Source organism: Parasteatoda tepidariorum, chromosome 3 (assembly GCF_982258835.1).
Source record: "Parasteatoda tepidariorum strain Cologne lab strain chromosome 3, Ptep-v5.0, whole genome shotgun sequence".
In the NCBI taxonomy this organism is placed as follows: domain Eukaryota; kingdom Metazoa; phylum Arthropoda; class Arachnida; order Araneae; family Theridiidae; genus Parasteatoda; species Parasteatoda tepidariorum.
Genome location: NC_141757.1, coordinates 49862545 through 49880281, shown reverse-complemented (window position 1 = coordinate 49880281; position 17737 = coordinate 49862545). Strand labels below are relative to the sequence as shown.

Here is a 17737-nt window from a genome sequence, read left to right as displayed (position 1 = left end):
ACGAAATCAGACGCAAAAACATACTTTCTCTGAATAAACACACCCTTTTTTTCGACTTATTCGTTTTTTTACCCCCAAAATCTGCCATCTGAAAAATATGGTCCTAGTAGTTTAGTCAGACGAGTGGTTCAAAGTTTGAACCCCTCAATGTTAATTTTACTTTTTGCGAAAACCAGCATATCTCGAGAATCTTTTGAGCAAATTGAAAAAATTTTGCACACAATTATTAAATTCATTTGTCCAAAGTTAACTTCAATCAAAAAGTAATTTAGCAAATATTTATTATTTCATTTAATTCTAGCCGTAAAGATTTTGAAATGTAAGGCATATCATTTTGTTTACATCATTTTAAGGAATGTAATTTTACATGACAAAAAAAAAACAAAATTTGAGCAAAATCGGTCGAATAGTGCCTGAGAAATCGAATTTTAAAATTATCTTATACTTAAAATTCAATTTCTAAGGATGAATTCGATCGATTTTGCTCAACTTTTTTTTGTCACATAAAATTACATTCTTTAAAACGATTTAAAAAAACTTTTATACCTTATATTTCAAAATCTTTTCGATCAGTATTAAATGAAATATTAAAAAATAACAAATATTTACAGAAATTAATTTTCTGCAAAACATTATCTTTGGATAAATGAATTTTATAACTGTGCGCAAAAATTTTTCAATTCGTTTAAAAAGTTGTCTACATGGTGATTTGCACAAAAATTAAAATTAACGTTAAGGGGTCCAAACTTTGAACCTGACCAAGCTATTAGAACCATATTGCCCAGATTGCGGCCATTGATTTTAGGGGTAAAACATCTGAATCCGTCGAGAAAAAAAAGGTATGTTTATTCAGAAAAATACGTTTTTTGTGTCTAATTTCATAGCTCAACGTATCATCTGCACTAATTAGCATAGTTGAGTTTTTTTTGCGTACTCTGCATAATTTTTGACATTCGCTGGCTAGAAGTCTAAAACACACTATCAGTAATAAATTTTCTTCGCCTTCAAAATTTTTTTTGGTTTTTATTTTGTTCATGAAATAAAATTTAAAACCATTTCTCAGTAAAATACCACATGATATTAAAAAGTAAAAACTTTTCAAAAACAAATACACTTTTTTCTAAATTAGTTTCTATATTAATTTTTATATTAGTTTCCATATTAGTTCTGCATTTATAATTTATTCACCATGTTTACTGATCAAAGAATAAAACATAATAACTATAAATAAAGCACGATAATGATAAGTAAAAGCGTTTTTAAGTTTCATATTGTTCCCAACCACGAAATTAGTTTAATCTTATCTAAAATGTATAGAAATTCCAGCGATTAACCCCGTATGAAGAAGATACTCAGAAAATTTATTATAGACTGTAAATATTTGTTAAAACTTGCAAAATTTCCGTTTTTCAAATACCACTCTATAGTTAAAATACCTGAAAACTAAGAATTTTCATGCTTATATTTTCTTTAAAAAAATATGTATTTGTGGTCAAAAGTGTTTTAAAATATTCATTTATGTTTTAGTTTTGTTACCCTTTTTTCCATTTACATTGATGTAAAATACTCATATTTAAAAAACATTCGTTCAAAAATCTGTAAATATAATTCATAACGCACCCATGATTTTTTAAAACATTAGCTTAGAAGTGACGCCCGCTAGCTAAGTGATAGCGCTTCAGCTCTACTACCACAGGTCCTAGGTTCGATCCTCGGACTGGGTGAGGTTGAATAAGCCTTTCATCCTTTCAGTGGGTCTATAAAATGAGTACCAAGCATGCTTGGAGACTAAACGCTGGGGTTTCTGCGTTCAGTTGACAGCCGGAACATCTGCTCATGCACCCCAGAGCCCAAGCTCAAGAAAACTGAGATGGGAGCAGTAGGCCTTGGCCCTCTATGGGCTGTTGTGCCACTGAGTTCAGTTGATGAGTAATAATGACTCTCTTGAATAAAAATATTCCAAAATAGTTTTTCAGAGATTCAGATTTAATTAAACATTTTTAAACTCACTGCAAGGACATTTTTAAACAAATAACTGAGATTAATAGTTTATAACTACTTTGCGAACATTCAGTTTTAAAGTTTCAATTCCATTCAAGTGTTTTAGAATGTCGTTTCAAGTTTCTAAACCAGCAATAACTTTGCCTCTAATTATCTGAAAATTAGAAAAGAATATTTTTTTAAAAAAAATATATAAATAAATTATTAATTGATAATTTCAGAAAAATCTGTCATCTTAAAGCAGGCAGTCATTTTAGCTTAAATTTCCTATTAGATTACTGAAAGTTCATGGGAATCCTGTTTCATTCTACTTAATTCTTTTTCTAAAATTGCGTAAATATCAATTGTTATCAATTGTAACTTTTATCATTATTGTGTCAATATTTTGCATCGATATCAATTGTATATCAATTGTATTGACTTATGATTTTTATTTTTACGACAAAATTTTTTCAATTCTATTACAGTATATAAAAATTTATAAAATGAATTTTATAAATTTACAAAAGTATCTTTTAAAAACTTAATTCTTCAATCACCCTTTAATGTTTGTTATTTTAAGTAAATTAAAAATAAAACATGCATTTTGTTTTAGTTTTATGACATGAGTCAAAATGGGAGTGTGTATTTATTACTCACATAATTACTGAATAATTAATGTCCATACAAAAATGAACATTTCCCAAAGTTCAAGTTCACTAAAAACCATTATAATCCAAGGAAACTTTTACTCATTAGCTATTATTACGCATCCATTTGTTACGCATCCATGTTTAAAATTGTCAAAATAAGAAATAAAATTTTCAATGGCGTTCAAATGTTTGTTTCCTCAATTTCATTTCAAATCTAATTTTGTAAACTATTGAAGACTTTTTGGTATTTACTATTTCTCTATAAAAACAATAATATACGTATTATTAAGAACGTTTTGAATCAGCAGTTTCCAGGAGGTATTCCACAAAATCCTAAGGTTCCTTCGAACAAGGTTCCAAAAGTTAGGATATTTTTAACCAGTAATAATCATTAATCCGATTAAAAAATTCATTCACTTCGAAAATATTAGGGTTTTTTTAATTTCAATATTTATATAAACGTTTTTTTATTTCAAATCAGCTTCGTTTCTTCTCATTCACTTCTGGCAAGTCTTGGAAATGGGCACTTGTTTCTGAAGTGCTTGAAACATGTCCACTATTATTTTCTGTTTATATACTTTTGAAGCGGATAAAGTTTTTATCAGTTAATACCCTACCACTTCAGTTTCTTGGGATTATTAATTTAGTAATGATTATATTTATATCCAATCAATAACTTGTAATCTAATGTTCCAGTTGTTTATATAAACTTATTTAATACAAATGTATAAAAGAAGCGAAATTTATTTTTTTAAAACAGTTATAGATTTTAAACAGTTATAGATTCAAAGCAATTATTGATTTACAACAATTATTGATTTATAACAATTATTGATTTACAACAATTATTGATTTACAACAATTATTGATTTACAACAATTATTGATTTAAACCAACTATTGATTTAAACCAACTATTGATTTAAACCAACTATTGATTTAAACCAACTATTGATTTAAACCAACTATTGATTTAAACCAACTATTGATTTAAACCAACTATCGATTTAAACCAACTATTGATTTAAACCAACTATTGATTTAAACCAGTTATTGAATTATACCAGTTATTGATTTAAACCAATTATTCATTTAAACCAATTATTCATTTAAACCAATTATTCATTTAAACCAATTATTCATTTAAACCAATTATTCATTTAAAACAATTATTCATTAGTTTGTTAGCATGTTTATATAGAATTTGTTGATTTAAATTGCGGCTTGCTTAATACCTTACATTTCAGTTTGAGAATTAAAATCATTCTCTTCGTTGCCGTAAGCATATTCCAATAAAATAGAAACGTCACACTTAAACATTCTAAAGCAAATAAATTTTAATAGAATGCAATTCGGAATAAGCATAAGTAGATTTGAGCAATAAGGTAAGAATGCTATAATATCACTCATTATACAAGGTGTTCCGTAATTATTGTTCTTAATATACATATTTGGAATCCTCTCCAAAAGTATGGTTAAAATACGCTTGCTAGAGTTCAAATTAGTATTTAAGTGTGGAAAATAAAATTTTTATCAAGTCTGTCGCATCACTGTTGAGGAAGGCGGGTTTAAACAAAAACAAAACCAGTTTGATTAAATTGTGAAAATTTATGTTCGAATAATCACCCCTAGTCTCCTATCAGATTTTTGTTTTATTACAAAGTCAGAGGGTCTAATATTGATTTTATAAGTGTCGGTAAATTTTAATTGATTAAGAATGATAAAATAAAACAGATTTTTATCTTGACTATTTCATAATAAAACTAATAACTAAGGTAAACGTTGGTCGTAAATTTTAAAAACTCTTAATATTTCCAAACTATAATTTAAGCAAATATTCTTTCCGGATCTGTAGGCGTTAGACTGAGAAAGATCTAAATAATAAGATTACCATAAATCCTTTTATCTAGAAATAAAAGGAAAAACAAACTTCAAGGTTTATTTACCTCCCTATCAGCAATATTAGCGGTTGAACATTTTTAATTTATCTCTAGTTTACACCTCAGGAATAAAGCAATCAGAAATTTATCACCTCAACCACGTTTTCTTCTAAAAAATTACTTCTGTCGCAGTCTGTGTATGTTGTAACTAACTTAAAAACAATTCTGAAAGTAGTTTGACACCCGTACTATTGATGTAAACTGTAACCTTTGTTTAAAAAGCTTTTATAAACATTCTAATTTAATCTAAATCTCTTAAAAAAAGATCTTGCTTTCAACAAAACTTTCCAATTTGATTTACCTTAACCATTTAACGCAGATCGAACACCGGGACCCTATGTATTTTTTCCTGATGCTCTAATTGCATGCAAAAATTTATTTTGGTATTTTTTAATTATAAGAAAACAGTCTTACAGTTACTTACAGAATCTGTTAGATTACCAGAATTATATTTGTACTAAAATATAAAGTCCAAAAAATGCAAGTTTCATTTTTTTGTTCATTTACATTAAATAATGTAGCACTAATTTATTTTTTAAATTAAAAAAAAATTCGAAGATGAATAACTTTTTCTTAGATGTAAATAATTTAAACCAATTATGGGTTTACGGCTACTAATGTTAAACTCCGTAACCTTGTACTTTTGAACCAATCCAGAAGACAAAGAAACTCCTTAATCAATATCCCCAGAGGTATTATTTGTTATGGGAACATGGAGGACGTTGTGACTCGACAGATTTAAAGTGCATCAGTCACCATTTACTACACGGGGAGTCTTCAGCCGGGGGGGATCAAACTCGCGACCTCTTGGACATAAGCCCAGTTCCCTACCAACCAGGCTATCCCGACCCAGATGTAAATAATTGTAAATAAGTGCAATTTAACAATAACAATTATTGCTTTGAAATGCTCCATGCATGGAGGATTTTACCTTTAAAACAGGAGAAAAACACCACTGTTTCATGTTGTATTTCTAAGCATAAATTATTAAAATGCTAAATATAATATTTATCTCTTACTTTGACCTAAATTAATACAAAAAAATAAAATAAAAGTGAAAATGATAAGGATTTTAATTTTTAGAAATGGCGGTATTAGTTTTAAAAATTTATGTATTAAACACACAGTTAGCTGAATAAAATTAAAATATCTTCTTAGAGATTTATTAAACGATTTATAGTCAATCAAATAATTAAATTTAATTGCGTAATGTAATGGTAGAAAAATGAGCGATATGAAGTTTTAAATATTTGTAACAAGTTTGCACCAGTTCATAAATAAGCTTAATTTCAAGAAATTACACTTTACATTTTTTTTTCAAGTTAAAATGATAACTAGCAAATTTAAATACAAAAAAATCCCAGACATTTGACGAACTGTAACTTTTTTTAAAATATTGAATAAATCAAAATTTTCTTGATGAAACCCTGCTTCCTGTTCCGAGGAACAATATTGACGTTGGAACAAATTTGCTGAAATCAGACAAGTGCATATAACATTACAACCCATTAGTGCAGTATTTTAGAGATTTCAAATCATATTTTTTATAAAAACCTTTTACTAGAAACAAGTGTTAGTGGCTTTCAGTTGATTTTACTGTTTTATTAAAGTAGCTAAGTTTTGTCCCATTGGAAGCATTCAAAAATTTTCAAAGCAGCTAAATGTTATTTAGTCCTAAAAATATTGAATTCTTAAATTTTTCAAATTCCTTATCATAATTATTCAATAGCAAGTCCCTAAAACATTAAAAAAAATGAAGTGCTACAAAGACATTTCTCCACAACTCAAATGATATATTGATTTTGCGAAATTAAAAAAATGTCTGAAAATTATTTCTGAATACATAATACATGCTGAAGTGCTCAAAGTTTCTCTACCTATGTGTGATAATAATAATAATTATATATGTATATATTATTATTATCTAGATTTTAAAAGCAAACTAAGAGCTTAACGGATTTATACTTTTACACTATTTGCGTTTTTTAATGTTTTGCGTACATATAATTGTCATAAAATAAAGAAATAAAAAATCTTCATTTAAATTGCTAATTTAAGATTTTTTTCTGTACTCACTTTGTCATCTAGTTCGTGATAATTGATCGTGATTGGTCTTCTGTCGACAAACACTTATATAACTTAACTTGTAAATATTTATCAGTTACTCTGCAGCAAAAGTTTTAAGTGACAAGTTCATAAATTTCACTGTCATAGTTTCTGTTACTAATAATACTTTCTGGTGTATTTTTTTTCCTGTGTCGCTAAGCAAGACGCGTCATTGATCTAGTACGGAGAACGTAATCAGCCAATAACTAAAATATACGAATTGCCCATACTAGAGAAAACCACAAGGTGCTGATTGACTGATTTATTGATACAACATACATTTGTAGGTTTGTGTGCTCAATTAAGGCTTATAAACCTTTGTATAGTAGAAGATCGTTGTTGTTGTTCATTTACGTCGCACTAGAGCCGCACAATGGGCTATTGGTGACGGTCTGGGAAAAATCCCTGAGGAGGATCCGAAGACATGCCATTACAATTTTGGTCCTCTGCATAGAGGATGGTACCCTCGCTTCGGTAGACCGACGACTTGCACTCAAAATCGAACACTTTACGGTAGAACAGTTTAACGAGGATGAATACCACACACCCTATGTCCCTACGCTGACTGATCCAAGTAGTCACCCACCCACACTCTGACCGCAGCCAGTGATGCTTGTTTTCGGTTATCTGCTGGGCACCGTGTCTTAACGATCAGTCCACTGCGGGACTGTATAGTAGAAGAAAAGATAGCACAATACAGAAAAAGGACAGCACGAAAATACATCCAGGGTAACAGCGGGATTCGAACTCGCTACCTCCACACTACACATAGTGTTAAACCCCGGGACAGCTGTGCTTTAGATAGACACCATACTACAAATGTGTATAAGTAAGAAATAAAGAATGATAAACCGGATAATTGTCTAACTTAATAAATCAGTCATGTTATTTAGAATTCAAAGTTATCGAAACCAAGATGTTCTTCATCATAGTTCAAGACCTATTTTATCAGATAATCAAGCAGTAATGTCACGCAACTGAAAAACACAAAGGAATCAATACAAAGATATTTAACGTGACATTAATTAAAACGGAATACAATTTGACAATCTAGCATTTGCTCTACAGTGCACGATCGTAAAGACACTGTTCCCAGTCGAACACCAAAATCAAGCATAACTGGCTGTAATCAGTATGCGAGTGAGTTACCCCTAGTCGAGGATCTAACCCGGACCCTCCCTACCGGAGTCCGATTCTCTAATCACTGGATCATCACGGATCCATTTAAAAAAAATTAAAAAAAGAAGGCAACAACTTCTTAACTGAATCTGCTGTACTGTACCTTGAATGATATATACAAACAGATGGTTCAAACAATCAATTCCCCACAGTACTGGCCAATAATCCCTGATCCGATTGCACTCTCTTCGAATATGTTTTAGATGGTAAGTACTTTATTAGCGTCGCACTAGAGCTGCACAATGGGCAATTCGTGAGTATCTGAGAAACATCCCTGACGATGATCCGAAGATATGCCTTCACAATTTTGATCCTCTGCAGAGGGAATGGCTCCCCTGCTTTGGTAGCGCAACGACCTGCGCGTGAAGTCGAGCACTTTACGATAAAACAGTTTAAGGAGGCACGATACCGCACAAACTCGGTCCCTACTCAGACTGATCAAAGTGGTCACCCACTCGCACACTGACCGCAGCCAGTCATACTTGACTTCGTTGTTCTACTGGGAACCACGTCTTTACGATCAGTCCATTGCGGGAAGAATATGTCTTGGAATCCACTCTAAAGAAATGTTACTGAAGCTTTCAGACCCGTGAATGATCACACGCTTTTGAGCAATTTAGAAGCGTGGAGCGATTGATTGATTGATTGGTTCATTTACGTCGCACTAGAGCTGCACAATGGGCTATTGGCGACGGTTTGGGAAACATCCCTGAGGATGATCCGAAGACATGCTATCGCAATTTTAATCCTCTGCAGAGGGGATGGCTCCCCCGCTTCGGTAGCCCGACGACCTGCACGCGAAGTCGAGCACTTTACGGTAGAACAGTTTAACGAGGACTAATACCGCACACCCTCGGTCCCTACGCAGACTGATCCAAGTGGTCATCCACCCGCACACTGACCGCAGTCGGTGATGCTTGACTTCGGTGATCTGCTGGGAACCGTGTCTTAACGATCAGTCCACTGCGGGACTGTATAGTAGAAGAAAAGATAGCACAATACAGAAAAAGGACAGCACGGAAATACATCCAGGGTAACAGCGGGATTCGAACTCGCTACCTCCACACTACACATAGTGTTAAACCCCGGGACAGCTGTGCTTTAGATAGACACCATACTACAAATGTGTATAAGTAAGAAATAAAGAATGATAAACCGGATAATTGTCTAACTTAATAAATCAGTCATGTTATTTAGAATTCAAAGTTATCGAAACCAAGATGTTCTTCATCATAGTTCAAGACCTATTTTATCAGATAATCAAGCAGTAATGTCACGCAACTGAAAAACACAAAGGAATCAATACAAAGATATTTAACGTGACATTAATTAAAACGGAATACAATTTGACAATCTAGCATTTGCTCTACAGTGCACGATCGTAAAGACACTGTTCCCAGTCGAACACCAAAATCAAGCATAACTGGCTGTAATCAGTATGCGAGTGAGTTACCCCTAGTCGAGGATCTAACCCGGACCCTCCCTACCGGAGTCCGATTCTCTAATCACTGGATCATCACGGATCCATTTAAAAAAAATTAAAAAAAGAAGGCAACAACTTCTTAACTGAATCTGCTGTACTGTACCTTGAATGATCTATACAAACAGATGGTTCAAACAATCAATTCCCCACAGTACTGGCCAATAATCCCTGATCCGATTGCACTCTCTTCGAATATGTTTTAGATGGTAAGTACTTTATTAGCGTCGCACTAGAGCTGCACAATGGGCAATTCGTGAGTATCTGAGAAACATCCCTGACGATGATCCGAAGATATGCCTTCACAATTTTGATCCTCTGCAGAGGGAATGGCTCCCCTGCTTTGGTAGCGCAACGACCTGCGCGTGAAGTCGAGCACTTTACGATAAAACAGTTTAAGGAGGCACGATACCGCACAAACTCGGTCCCTACTCAGACTGATCAAAGTGGTCACCCACTCGCACACTGACCGCAGCCAGTCATACTTGACTTCGGTGCTCTACTGGGAACCACGTCTTTACGATCAGTCCATTGCGGGAAGAATATGTCTTGGAATCCACTCTAAAGAAATGTTACTGAAGCTTTCAGACCCGTGAATGATCACACGCTTTTGAGCAATTTAGAAGCGTGGAGCGATTGATTGTTTGATTGGTTCATTTACGTCGCACTAGAGCTGCACGATGGGCTATTGGCGACGGTTTGGGAAACATCCCTGAGGATGATCCGAAGACATGCTATCGCAATTTTAATCCTCTGCAGAGGGGATGGCTCCCCCGCTTCGGTAGCCCGACGACCTGCACGCGAAGTCGAGCACTTTACGGTAGAACAGTTTAACGAGGACTAATACCGCACACCCTCGGTCCCTACGCAGACTGATCCAAGTGGTCATCCACCCGCACACTGACCGCAGTCAGTGATGCTTGACTTCGGTGATCTGCTGGGAACCGTGTCTTAACGATCAGTCCACTGCGGGACAGAAGCGGGGAGCGAAGATTGGATGACCATTACCACTATCTGTTTTATGGTCTAAATTAGGGTTGTATTGTGTACATATGCATTATTACTGAGAATCAATTTCAAACCTTCAACAAGAATCTATTAGCCACGTTTTGGTGCGACATTAACAAAAAAATCAAACAGATTATACGTGATAAAGGGATTTATGTTCATATATGCATATACAGGCTTCAAATGTCAATTCAATAACCAACATATAAGCCCTTGCTAAATGGGGAAATATGTAGCGCAAATTAGGAGAGCAAAAAGATACATTAAAGGTTACGATAGGTTCCGCTTACGGTTTAACGTTACGGTAAGATTCGAACTTGTTGACTTCTCATTTCAGAGCGTTTGTCATCAGGATTAAACTCTTTGGATGTGGAAGCTCCTTAAATTGCCTGGTTGTAAAGTGATAAAAATTACTTCGCTTAATTACTTTTTACCCTCACTGGACTGATCGTAAAGACACGGTTTCCAATAGAACACCGAAGTCAAGGATCACTGGCTCTGGTCAGTAAGCAGGTGGGTGACCACTTTGATCAGTCTACGTAGGGACCGAGAGTGGGCGGTATCGATTTTCGTCGAACTGTTTTATCGTAAAGTGCTCGACTTGGAGAGCGGATCGTTGGACTACCAAAGCGGAGGAGCCATCCCCTCTGCAGAGGATCAACATTTTGATGGCAAGTCTTCGGTTCATACTCCGGGTTGTTTCCCAGACCGTCACCAATAGCCTATTGTGCTGCTCTAATGCGACGTAAATGAAATACCTACCACCTATTTTTTGTTGTTGTTGTAGTTCATTTACGTCGCACTAGAGCGGCTCAATGACATATTGGCGACGATCTGGGAAACATCCCTGTGGATGCTTCCAAAGACATGCAATCACAATTTTGATCCTCTGCAGAGGGGATGACACCCTCGCTTCGGTAGCCCGATGAACTGCAAGCAAAATCGAGCATTTTACGGTAGAACAGTTTAACGAGGACCAATGTCGCACGCTCTCAATCCCTACGCAGACTGATCCAAGTGGTCACCCACCCGCACACTGACAGCAGCCAGTGATGCTTGACTTCGGTAACATGCTGCGAACCGTGTCTTAACGATCAGTCCACTGCGGGAACCTACCTATTTTTAATAATTAAAGTGTTACATTTTCTGACAGAATGCAGCTCCACCTAATATCAGTTAGAAAGTTACTTCATGTAACTTTTTACTGTTTAAGCGTTAATTTATTATTATCTTTTATGTTTGTTTTTAACTCCTGAGTTTTGCCAGTTGGTACTTTTCCTTTCACGTATGCACGTAGCTGAGAATTTAGTTCTTCCAAAATTATATCGTCAGAAAATGATTAGTTTACATAATACACAGTAAACAGCATGTTGTATTTTGTCGTATTTTGGGGATTGCTTCAAGGTTTGAAATGTTTATAAAAAATAGCTTTAAGTGTCTTTACTTCATTGCTTTCATTTAAGATTAAATTAAATATCGCATCTTATGTGCGTTGTTTTTGAACTATTATTTTAAACTATTATTTATGTAATTAAATAAATACAAATTCATTTATAAAACTTTAATCTTAACTGTTCATTTATCTTGAAGCACTTTTTAATTCTTCTTTTAATCTTATTTTCATAAATACGTTGTTGTAATGTTTCTAAAACCATCCATATAGTGAAAACCTTTACCACCTATGAAAAGAAAAATAAACTCTTGAACACTTTTAAAGCATTATGCCTCACAATTAATGTATCTCGTTTTCTAGATTATATTTCCCACTCATTCTGTGAATCAAATATTAGTAAATTTTTAAAAATAAATTCCCGATTAGAAAAAAAACACTGTAATCATATCTGTTATTTCATTAACTTTACTTTGGTTTAGGATGTTATAAATTTGCATTTGAAGTTATCTGATCATATAGAAGTGTTTTTAATGATCTTTTGAATAATTGTGCCATGCTGTATGTTATGATATTTAAGATAAACTAAATACAATCTATAAACAATGTCAATGTGACTTTTACAGAAATCCTGCATGGTTGTAAGAGGTATTTTCACATTTAAACTAATGATTTCAAATTTTAAGCTGATCTTTTTTTCTAATCAAATATTTTATCTATTGCTACATTATCTTATCAGCTATCTTATCTGCTGCTATTTAGAAATTGTTCGATGTTTATTGCTGTTTTATTACAGTTATTTATTATTGCTTTGCATTATAATTTTAGTAGGAATCTAATTTCAAGAATCGCTGAGAGAAATAAAGCAATATCTTTTTATTTGCAACTTTTGTATTTGATATATTTAAACTAAAGCTATATAATTTTTTCAACAATCAAAATAATATTTAATATTTGTCTACTTGTTTAAAATTGATAACTTTTTCATTGCAGTTTTATATTTTTTGTATGAAAATGGCTTAAAATTTTAATGTTAGTAAGATATAAAAACCGAAAAGTACCTTTCTGCTGAGGAATTTTTACTTCTATAATATTTGATGTGTTCGTAACAATTTCGTGTGTTTATAAGTTTGCAAATTTTCAAGCAAACTGTTCTGAAACAATGTGCAGATATTTAAAATCAAGCACCTTTTATTAATACAAAGAGTATAAATAGACAATAATAAAAAAATAAAACTTTATACTTTTCTTATTAGAAACTAAAAAAAAATTATTAAATAAAAAGATTAATATTATTTCTTAAATTTTATTTTTGTCGGTAATATTTAATACGAGGAATCTACATTTGAAAATTGATGTTATAGTTTCTGTGAAATAAAAATTTAAAAACTAAATCCAAATTAACGGCTAAGGAAATTTTTAGTAATTATTACTCAATATCTATGAAACCAATAACTTCAAATTTTTATATTCTAAGATATAAATTTTGTAGCATAATATATAGTTTAAAAATTCCACTAATTTTCTTTATTGCTTTTGATTTACTGTAGCAGAGTTCTATAAAATTACCACTGTTCGCTTCGGAGATATAATGAGTTAGTCACATATTTTTTATGCCTAACTTAATATTTATTACTATTTATTTTTATAATGTGTTAATGGAGTGGACTTCTTATGTAAATATGACACTCATTTCTGATTTAGACAACCCAGGTCTTTCCCATGCTGCTCTTAGGGCAGTGATAGTCAAGTGGCTAAATTATAGGACTAAGGTCCGTGGGGGAAATGGTTCAATCCTTAAGCACACAGAGTACATACGATATACGTGCTCGAAATATCTGTGGAATCGAAGATCCTGTGATCGATCCCAGAGTAATTTCATGGGTACAGGGATCTGGAGAAAATTTCCTTCCCCTTCAAATCTATGCTTAAATTGGGGAAGCGCCCTCACTAATGAGATCCTCTCTGAGATCAAAATTGTGATGTTATGTCTTCGGGTCATCCTCAGACATGTTTTCCAAACTGTCGCCAATAGCCCATTGTGCAACTTTAGTGCAGCGTAAGTTACTCACTGATGTTGCTCTTAGACCACAGTGCTTATGAAAAATCTCTCTAAAGATTGATAAGTTATGGATCAAAATAACATTTCCTTCAGAACAACCACGAGAGATTTTCGTGCATTTTTTAATGCAACGCAAATGTAGTTTCTTATCAAAAGTTATCTTCAAAAAAGGTTTATTCCAATACGTATCTCTGACCCATCAATTCATCGGCCTCCTTGATTCAGTTTATAATAAATTATAGGAAAGGTTTTGATTTTGTAAGACTTCACATTCGCTAAATGAAAATTGTTCAACGACATGACTGAAATAAATTATGCGTGCTACAATATCATATCAATATATCATATGAAAGTATGCGATATACCCCTTACAACAATATATTGCTTTTACAATTAATGCTATGTGAGATTTAATGTCTTATTCTAATCCTTTTGAAAGGTTATAAAATAGAAGTGCTGTTTAAATGTCGAAATTTTTTTTTTCAAATTTCGTCTATTATTTATTTATAGAAATGAGTTGTCCTAAGTACGAAAAACATGAATTTTTACATATTTGGATATTATTTAAAATTAGCATTAAGAACACACACATATATATGAACGATTGATAATTTAATGAAAATAATCAGAAATTATCAGAAATATTACTTTAAAATGATATTATACTTATATAGTTATCCTTTTAAAATTGTTTGGGTATATGTTTCGAATTGTTAAGTACGCAGATTTACTAAACACTTAAAAATGCATATATCACTATAATAAAATATTTTATTGTGGAATTGCAAATCCGTGATTATACGACAATTTAGAGTTTTCGACGAGAAATACATATATTCAAGATAATATATAGCACCGAAATTCGATTTTTAATATGCTGGTAGAGGAATAAGGTGCTATTCGATAGTTGTCTAGCAATACACAGAATAAACTTATTGTTTGTGAATATGCATTTTAACAAAAAAAAAATTTCTTTAATTTAATAAATTAATCCTAATAAAATTAAACGTTTAATTTTCAGTTTTAAGTTTCTCAGTTATTTATTACTAAAAAGAGTTTAAAAATTACTAATTAGAATTTAAACCTCGTGGAAAGCAGCAGTTAAACATAGATTCCTCATCCCCGTTGTCTGTCACATTTGCATTTCATTTCCCTTTTGATTTTTACAACATACTTAATTTTGCTTATCATATGATTACATAAAATTGAGAACGCTCCCTTTGTTTCACATTAGCCGCTTCTGCTTTTTACGCCATAAAACTCTACTTTCAACCCATCAACTATTTTTCCAAAAGATAAAAAAAAAACAGTTATATCTTAAAAGCTGATAAATCTAAGATGTATTTATACATTTCTTTCATAACAATGATTCTTAACCTCATCTTAACGCTAAATTTCTTACATTATAAAATGTTATATAGCAATTTTTTCGTATTTTAGCATTTTCAACTGTTGAAGGAGCAACAACTAATCCTTGTGAGGGTAAAGAAGGTTGCATCATCCCAAATCCAGAGGTTGATGATTGTACCTCATACATTCGATGTGCCAAAGATACCTCCTATGAAGTGTTAACCTGCTCAACTGGACTTCTCTTTAATGCCTTAAAGAGAACATGTGACTACAACACAAGTGTTAACTGCCCCGCTGACGGTTTGAATGATTTAATAACTATTTATTAACTGAAATCCTTTACTCGAAATATTGTTTTGTACATTCTAAAGTGAAATGAACTCTTAATTTCAATGTGTGGTTTCATAGCGAAATGTAAATAATATTCTGCAAGTGGTGGAATAGGAACAGAGTAATATATCACATTTCAAAATTATTTTGATGAGAGTTTTTGATGAAGAACATGTTATCTAAGGAAATAAGATGGGTTTATGTGTTGTAATTCTAGCTAACGGAATTCCTAAGACCTGCAAAGTATCGATCTGGAAATGATACTACTGAAAAGTTTGTTCCGTTTGAGATATGTCATTTCATTTCGGATACATTCTTTAAATAGTTCATTTATCTTGGCTAGCAGATTAAAGGCTAGACCATGCCACAAGTTCTTTCGTTAGCATTACATACAATCGCGTTAGGGGAAGTTTATGGTTGGTGAGGGGAAAACTTATCACCAATGATGGTTACTCATGACAATAATTACTTCCCGTATAGATGAACTTATAGAGAATATATAGTATTCTTACGATGGATAGACCATATAGACTGATTTTAAATATGGCCTAAAATAAATAGTCTTCTGCCCATGTTAGAACTATTCCTCTTTTTATATGACATATTTCAGTTGAATATAATTCAAAATCAGCAGCAAAATTATTCTGCAAACAGTGAGTATGTGACGGAAATAATAAAAGAATAAATATACTAGTTCGGTCAATGTACACAAAATCAAGAGCACATTTAGTAGACCAAAGTTTAGAGGATACTTTGATTATAGCAACTGAAAGTATTTGCCGCGATATTGAAATTTTTTAATTTATAATTTTCTATTGATAGAAATTTATACTATCGAAATAATTAATTTTCTATACATAGAAAATTATATCCTTGTTTATCTTCTATACTTTATGAAACTTGTTTGTTTAAAACTGCGATTGAATTTAAAAAAATTACAGCTGAACACATTTATTTTACATTTAAAAACTACTCCAACATTAAAGTTTTTTTTTAATTTTAATTCGATGACTATTAATTTTTCGGTGACAATGAAGAAGAAATATTTGATTTCAATCTGTAAAACTAATCATTATCGCATAAAAAGAAATTCGATGATGGAATGTTTAAATTTACACCAAAATTGATGCAAGCGTGTCTTTCAACAAAACTTATGGAAATTCTAAGACGTAACACAAAAGTCGAGACTTCGCTGAATAAAATTATTATCGACTAAATAAATATCAATTCTATGCAAAGAATAGCAAGCACATCTTGCGAAAACTTGTTCTGGTGTTAGGAGATAATTTCTAACTTTGGTATAATACATCAAAAGAAATAATACTTTATCGACTTCAATATGAAATGTATAAGAATCAATGCAATGAATTGCCATCGTTCAATAGCTTTTAAACTATCTGTTTTAACATTAATAAAGAAAGGTGATATGCGTATTGAATAGATCAATTTTAATATTCAGACTCAGGAAGTTCTGAAAATGTGTTGAAACTTAATTTCTTTAACATGGAGATATTAAAATGCATTTTGCAGAGGATGCTTAGGGAAACTACCAAATCTTTTTTCCAAAAATTAACTGAATGAACAAATATCACTAGTTTTATACAAAATGAATTGATTTCTTAACGAAAATAGACCGACATCCTTTTAACTTTGAACAATTATTTTGAATAAGAATTTAATAATTAGAAAAATAGTGACCATGTTTTTTTTAATGCTGTTTTTTTTCAATCATGCGAAATTAAGCAATAGTTGACCTCACAAAAATTACCATGTTATTTTCACAAATTTCAAAAATGAGTTTCAAACATAGTACTCAATCGAAATTTTATTGTTAACTAAGATGAAAATTTTACCTAATATGGTCTTAAAAGTTCATTCAGGTCTAAGTAACAAACACATTTTCCTGGTTCACTAAAAAGTAGAGAATCAAATAAAGTGACATTTTATCTAAAATCCATTTAATTATTAACAAAAGGGAATGGTACGAAACATAAGTAAATGGGTATTTCAGCAAGAAATATAAACATGTATAGTAAAATAGCTCATGTAAAGGTTCGTTCCACCATAAAAACAGTTCTCAACAATGGGACGGATGGTGCCAAATTACTCTGTCAAGAAAATTTCATATTCTATGGAATTAATGTCGGGATATCTCACTGATCACTGCCTCCTCTGAATATCTATGATTTCAAGGTAATCCTCAACCAACTCATTAAAGTGTAGATGCGCGTTGTCATCGCATAAAAATGAATTAGAAATC

General features: G+C 32.0%; 1 protein-coding gene across 2 annotated transcripts in view; it reads left to right on the top strand.

The window, feature by feature from the left end:
* LOC107436137 (uncharacterized) overlaps positions 1–17737 on the top strand; it is a 51363-nt gene that overhangs the window by 4666 nt on the left and 28960 nt on the right. The window contains exons 1-2 of one of the 2 annotated variants that reach the window (XM_087159293.1): positions 11549–11749; positions 15238–15447. In XM_087159293.1, coding sequence (XP_087015419.1) covers positions 11713–11749; positions 15238–15447 — 247 coding nt within the window. In that variant the 5' untranslated portion in view covers positions 11549–11712. Of the gene's footprint in view, positions 1–11548; positions 11750–15237; positions 15448–17737 lie in introns of those variants that run through there. The other variant, XM_087159292.1, reaches the window with a different exon arrangement.